Source organism: Nanorana parkeri, unplaced genomic scaffold (genome assembly GCF_000935625.1).
Source record: "Nanorana parkeri isolate BGI_ZX_2015 unplaced genomic scaffold, ASM93562v1 scaffold3057, whole genome shotgun sequence".
NCBI classification, from domain to species: Eukaryota; Metazoa; Chordata; class Amphibia; order Anura; family Dicroglossidae; genus Nanorana; species Nanorana parkeri.
In genome coordinates, this window is record NW_017309325.1 from 65,385 (window position 1) to 72,268 (window position 6,884).

General features: G+C 54.8%; 1 protein-coding gene across 1 annotated transcript in view; it reads left to right on the plus strand.

Moving 5' to 3' along the window:
- The window catches only part of CCDC142 (coiled-coil domain containing 142), a 30,955-nt gene extending 24,906 nt beyond the window's left edge, over nucleotides 1–6,049 (plus strand). The window contains exons 7-8 of the mRNA XM_018574578.1: nucleotides 5,234–5,442; nucleotides 5,823–6,049. Of these exons, the coding sequence (XP_018430080.1) occupies nucleotides 5,234–5,442; nucleotides 5,823–6,049 (436 nt within the window). The remainder of the gene's footprint in view (nucleotides 1–5,233; nucleotides 5,443–5,822) is intronic.
- Nucleotides 6,050–6,884: the final 835 nt, after the last annotated feature.

Genomic DNA, 6,884 nt, shown 5'->3' on the forward strand with positions numbered 1-6,884 from the left:
TCACCCCAGTCTTCTTCTGGGTTCCGAGTCTTCGGCTGCTTGATTGGCCGGGTCCAGATGACGTAACTCCCGAGCATGTACTTCCTCTTGGCGTCAATCTTTGTCCGATTTGCTGGTTGCTGGAGCTCCTCGCTGGGGGGTCATCCAGATGATGCCACGGCAGTGACACACCATCATGGAGGAACCAGAAGTCCCGGCGTGGTTAGAGAGGCAGAGCGGACCTTATCCTGGCCAAATCTTCACCTTCCATCCGAGCCTGAGCCTTCCTCAGCCGGCAATGCCTAGACCCGGGGGAGTGATCCCTACACTTGGAGGTGTTCCAGGACCTGTGCTACAGGATGTGGACCTTCTGGCCTCCAGGTTCAGTAACAAACTGGACAGGTTTGTCTGCAGATACAGAGATCCTCTGGTGGCTCCGTGGGATCCCTACACCCCAATCTATGTCTCTTCCTCATCCGCCTGGCAGAATTGAGATGAAGAACATCATGGCCTGGCTCTGGATTGGCCCAGGTGGATGTAGTTCTCTGACCTGCTCAGACTCCTGATTGTCCGCATCGTAAGGACCAATTTTCCGTCCTGCCTCACAGTGGCCGGCTTCCATGACGTGGCTGAAGCTCGGGTTCTGCGGGTCAGAGTCGTCTCTGGATTGGTGATCCCCGTGATGGAGTCCATTGTTCCCCCCGTATGTGGAAGGCGGAGTTCTCTTGGTGCTCAGCACTTTGTTTGATGAAGACCTGTGGGCAGAGCGTCCCCCATGTGGCTCTCCCTCTTGGCTCTGTGGCCTTTCTTGTTGCAATCACCTGTACGAGGCGAGTGTCAGAGTCGGCAGCCTCACCCTGTCTGTAGAGAGCCTTGTTCTGGTCTTGGACAAGGTGGGATTACGGGCCAGAACTTCCTTCCTACCTGAGGTCATGCCAGATGGTCCCAGTAAAGGAGCACCAGCTTCTCCTTCCACCATTCCCCGGTGGCCTAAACAGACCATTAGCCAAGCCTATCCCAGCCCGTGGTCTCCAGGATTGGGTGCCAACCTCTCACGTCAAGGCGGACTCTACTAGACCTGGAAGTGGCCTCTTGGGTTCCACTTTCTCAGATTGGTAAAATGGCCGCCTGGATCACAGGTTCTCCAAGTTCTTCCAGGTTCAGGCCTCATCTGATGCATCTCTGGGCATAAGATCCTCCAGGCTGCTCTTTGAGCCTCAGGCAGTCCACGCTTCTTTCGTGGTGAGCCGGCCGGTTGCCCAACCCTCAGTTGGACTGCTTTTGGATGTCCCGGCAGACTTCCTGCTTCCCTCAATGGGCGAGAAAGACCATAACTTCCTTTTCTTGGAGTCCATTGAAGGACACGGGTCCCGCCCCTCTGTTTATGATCGTGCTGGGAGTGGGAGGCGTGGTCCTGGGCTGACCTATCATTTGTAGGTTTCCTGGTCTTCAGTCCTCCTGGAGGCACCTGATGGTGAAAGACTTCTTCTGTCGCTCAATGGTCTCCAAGAAAAGGATTTCCCCGTCAGGTCCTCTCTTCTGTATCTGACGTGGTCTCTGTCCTCTCTGTAACTCTGTTCTCTCCTCTGTATCTGACGTGGTCTCTGTCCTCTCCTCTGTATCTGACGTGGTCTCTGTCCTCTCCTCTGTATCTGACGTGGTCTCTGTTCTCCTTTATCTGACGTGGTCTCTGTCCTCTCTGTATCTGACGTGGTCTCTGTCCTCTCTGTATCTGACGTGGTCTCTGTCCTCTCTCTATCTGACGTGGTCTCTGTCCTCTCTCTATCTGACGTGGTCTCTGTCCTCTCTGTATCTGACGTGGTCTCTGTCCTCTCCTCTGTATCTGACGTGGTCTCTGTCCTCTCCTCTGTATCTGACGTGGTCTCTGTCCTCTCCTCTGTATCTGACGTGGTCTCTGTCCTCTCCTCTGTATCTGACGTGGTCTCTGTCCTCTCCTCTGTATCTGACGTGGTCTCTGTCCTCTCCTCTGTATCTGACGTGGTCTCTGTCCTCTCCTCTGTATCTGACGTGGTCTCTGTCCTCTCCTCTGTATCTGACGTGGTCTCTGTCCTCTCCTCTGTATCTGACGTGGTCTCTGTCCTCTCCTCTGTATCTGACGTGGTCTCTGTCCTCTCCTCTGTATCTGACGTGGTCTCTGTCCTCTCCTCTGTATCTGACGTGGTCTCTGTCCTCTCCTCTGTATCTGACGTGGTCTCTGTCCTCTCCTCTGTATCTGACGTGGTCTCTGTCCTCTCCTCTGTATCTGACGTGGTCTCTGTCCTCTCCTCTGTATCTGACGTGGTCTCTGTCCTCTCCTCTGTATCTGACGTGGTCTCTGTCCTCTCCTCTGTATCTGACGTGGTCTCTGTCCTCTCCTCTGTATCTGACGTGGTCTCTGTCCTCTCCTCTGTATCTGACGTGGTCTCTGTCCTCTCCTCTGTATCTGACGTGGTCTCTGTCCTCTCCTCTGTATCTGACGTGGTCTCTGTCCTCTCCTCTGTATCTGACGTGGTCTCTGTCCTCTCCTCTGTATCTGACGTGGTCTCTGTCCTCTCCTCTGTATCTGACGTGGTCTCTGTCCTCTCCTCTGTATCTGACGTGGTCTCTGTCCTCTCCTCTGTATCTGACGTGGTCTCTGTCCTCTCCTCTGTATCTGACGTGGTCTCTGTCCTCTCCTCTGTATCTGACGTGGTCTCTGTCCTCTCCTCTGTATCTGACGTGGTCTCTGTCCTCTCCTCTGTATCTGACGTGGTCTCTGTCCTCTCCTCTGTATCTGACGTGGTCTCTGTCCTCTCCTCTGTATCTGACGTGGTCTCTGTCCTCTCCTCTGTATCTGACGTGGTCTCTGTCCTCTCCTCTGTATCTGACGTGGTCTCTGTCCTCTCCTCTGTATCTGACGTGGTCTCTGTCCTCTCCTCTGTATCTGACGTGGTCTCTGTCCTCTCCTCTGTATCTGACGTGGTCTCTGTCCTCTCCTCTGTATCTGACGTGGTCTCTGTCCTCTCCTCTGTATCTGACGTGGTCTCTGTCCTCTCCTCTGTATCTGACGTGGTCTCTGTCCTCTCCTCTGTATCTGACGTGGTCTCTGTCCTCTCCTCTGTATCTGACGTGGTCTCTGTCCTCTCCTCTGTATCTGACGTGGTCTCTGTCCTCTCCTCTGTATCTGACGTGGTCTCTGTCCTCTCCTCTGTATCTGACGTGGTCTCTGTCCTCTCCTCTGTATCTGACGTGGTCTCTGTCCTCTCCTCTGTATCTGACGTGGTCTCTGTCCTCTCCTCTGTATCTGACGTGGTCTCTGTCCTCTCCTCTGTATCTGACGTGGTCTCTGTCCTCTCCTCTGTATCTGACGTGGTCTCTGTCCTCTCCTCTGTATCTGACGTGGTCTCTGTCCTCTCCTCTGTATCTGACGTGGTCTCTGTCCTCTCCTCTGTATCTGACGTGGTCTCTGTCCTCTCCTCTGTATCTGACGTGGTCTCTGTCCTCTCCTCTGTATCTGACGTGGTCTCTGTCCTCTCCTCTGTATCTGACGTGGTCTCTGTCCTCTCCTCTGTATCTGACGTGGTCTCTGTCCTCTCCTCTGTATCTGACGTGGTCTCTGTCCTCTCCTCTGTATCTGACGTGGTCTCTGTCCTCTCCTCTGTATCTGACGTGGTCTCTGTCCTCTCCTCTGTATCTGACGTGGTCTCTGTCCTCTCCTCTGTATCTGACGTGGTCTCTGTCCTCTCCTCTGTATCTGACGTGGTCTCTGTCCTCTCCTCTGTATCTGACGTGGTCTCTGTCCTCTCCTCTGTATCTGACGTGGTCTCTGTCCTCTCCTCTGTATCTGACGTGGTCTCTGTCCTCTCCTCTGTATCTGACGTGGTCTCTGTCCTCTCCTCTGTATCTGACGTGGTCTCTGTCCTCTCCTCTGTATCTGACGTGGTCTCTGTCCTCTCCTCTGTATCTGACGTGGTCTCTGTCCTCTCCTCTGTATCTGACGTGGTCTCTGTCCTCTCCTCTGTATCTGACGTGGTCTCTGTCCTCTCCTCTGTATCTGACGTGGTCTCTGTCCTCTCCTCTGTATCTGACGTGGTCTCTGTCCTCTCCTCTGTATCTGACGTGGTCTCTGTCCTCTCCTCTGTATCTGACGTGGTCTCTGTCCTCTCCTCTGTATCTGACGTGGTCTCTGTCCTCTCCTCTGTATCTGACGTGGTCTCTGTCCTCTCCTCTGTATCTGACGTGGTCTCTGTCCTCTCCTCTGTATCTGACGTGGTCTCTGTCCTCTCCTCTGTATCTGACGTGGTCTCTGTCCTCTCCTCTGTATCTGACGTGGTCTCTGTCCTCTCCTCTGTATCTGACGTGGTCTCTGTCCTCTCCTCTGTATCTGACGTGGTCTCTGTCCTCTCCTCTGTATCTGACGTGGTCTCTGTCCTCTCCTCTGTATCTGACGTGGTCTCTGTCCTCTCCTCTGTATCTGACGTGGTCTCTGTCCTCTCCTCTGTATCTGACGTGGTCTCTGTCCTCTCCTCTGTATCTGACGTGGTCTCTGTCCTCTCCTCTGTATCTGACGTGGTCTCTGTCCTCTCCTCTGTATCTGACGTGGTCTCTGTCCTCTCCTCTGTATCTGACGTGGTCTCTGTCCTCTCCTCTGTATCTGACGTGGTCTCTGTCCTCTCCTCTGTATCTGACGTGGTCTCTGTCCTCTCCTCTGTATCTGACGTGGTCTCTGTCCTCTCCTCTGTATCTGACGTGGTCTCTGTCCTCTCCTCTGTATCTGACGTGGTCTCTGTCCTCTCCTCTGTATCTGACGTGGTCTCTGTCCTCTCCTCTGTATCTGACGTGGTCTCTGTCCTCTCCTCTGTATCTGACGTGGTCTCTGTCCTCTCCTCTGTATCTGACGTGGTCTCTGTCCTCTCCTCTGTATCTGACGTGGTCTCTGTCCTCTCCTCTGTATCTGACGTGGTCTCTGTCCTCTCCTCTGTATCTGACGTGGTCTCTGTCCTCTCCTCTGTATCTGACGTGGTCTCTGTCCTCTCCTCTGTATCTGACGTGGTCTCTGTCCTCTCCTCTGTATCTGACGTGGTCTCTGTCCTCTCCTCTGTATCTGACGTGGTCTCTGTCCTCTCTCTATCTGACGTGGTCTCTGTCTCCTCTGTATCTGACGTGGTCTCTGTCCTCTCCTCTGTATCTGACGTGGTCTCTGTCCTCTCCTCTGTATCTGACGTGGTCTCTGTCCTCTCTTCTGTATCTGACGTGGTCTCTGTGTGTCTCTCAGTTTGCAGGGGGCCCTCCAGCTCAGGCGTGACTTTGAGAGTGTGCGGGAGGTGCTGCGGTCTCACGAGTCCACGATGCCCCCAGACGTGGTCCAGACCGCCCTGGCTCTCCCAGTTTTTGCCCAAGCCGATAACGCCATCGTGTGCCTCTTGCAGCAGCCGTCTCGCAAGACCTACCTGCAGTCCGGGAGCTGCGCGGTCTTCTCATGCTGTGAGTGCTCTTCATGTGGTCCTCCCGTGGTCTGTCTCCGCCCTCTAATCTCCCCTCCCCCTCGGTCTTCTCATGCTGTGAGTGCTCTTCATGTGGTCCTCCCGTGGTCTGTCTCCGCCCTCTAATCTCCCCTCCCCCTCGGTCTTCTCATGCTGTGAGTGCTCTTCATGTGGTCCTCCCGTGGTCTGTCTCCGCCCTCTAATCTCCCCTCCCCCTCGGTCTTCTCATGCTGTGAGTGCTCTTCATGTGGTCCTCCCGTGGTCTGTCTCCGCCCTCTAATCTCCCCTCCCCCTCGGTCTTCTCATGCTGTGAGTGCTCTTCATGTAGTCCTCTCGTGGTCTGTCTCCGCCCTCTAATCTTCTCCCCCCTCTCTCACTCAGGTCCTCCTCTGTGCCGGGTGGCCGTGGACAGCATGTCAGACAGTCTGCAGAGTCTGGACAGCCTGGAGAGGAGAGCGTGGGACGGGGACGTCTCTAGACGTGTGCCACGACACAGCCATGATTCCTACCTGCCGCACAATCAGCGCCAGTGGCTTTCCCTGCGTGTCAACAAGACATGGAATGGACTGAGCCTGCCCTGGGAGGGGCGAGAAGTGTCAGAAGGATGAGGAGCTCCTCACGTGGTGTCAACAAGACATGGAATGGACTGAGCCTGCCCTGGGAGGGGCGAGAAGGGTCAAAAGGATGAGGAGGCTTTCCCTGCGTGTCAACAAGACCTGGAATGGACTGAGCCTGCCCTGGGAGGGGCGAGAAGTGTCAGAAGGATGAGGAGCTCCTCACGTGGTGTCCACAAGACCTGGAATGGACTGAGCCTGCCCTGGGAGGGGCGAGAAGTGTCAGAAGGATGAGGAGCCCCTCACGTGGTGTCCACAAGACCTGGAATGGACTCGGCCTGCCCTGGGAAGGGCAAGATGGAGGAGGGGGTCTTCCAGGAAGTATGTATACAGAGTCAGCCGGGGACCAGACATAAGCCAACCAAATAAACCTTTACAACCTGCACCCCGCCCCCCTCGTGGATGCAGCACCACCCAGCATGGGGACTGGCCACATGAGCTCCCAACTTCCCCTCTGGCCGCTTCTCTTCAAAGACCTTCCCTAAGCCTTCTGTAGAGGACTGGACTCGCCCCCTTTCCCACCCATCTCTGTGATGTCACATTATATCTGTCCTCATCCTCTGGGTGGTCCCTCGTGGGTTGGTCCTCATCCTCTGGGTGGTCCCTCGTGGGTTGGTCCTCATCCTCTGGGTGGTCCCTCGTGGGTTGGTCCTCATCCTCTGGGTGGTCCCTCGTGGGTTGGTCCTCATCCTCTAGGGGGCGGGGACTCGTCTGATTGTTTTATATATTTGATATTTATTTTATATCAGAAATCTATTTTAATAAATATTTGTGATAATAAAATCGCCGACTTCTCTGCGGTGACACCAACCCCGGAGTATACAGCTTG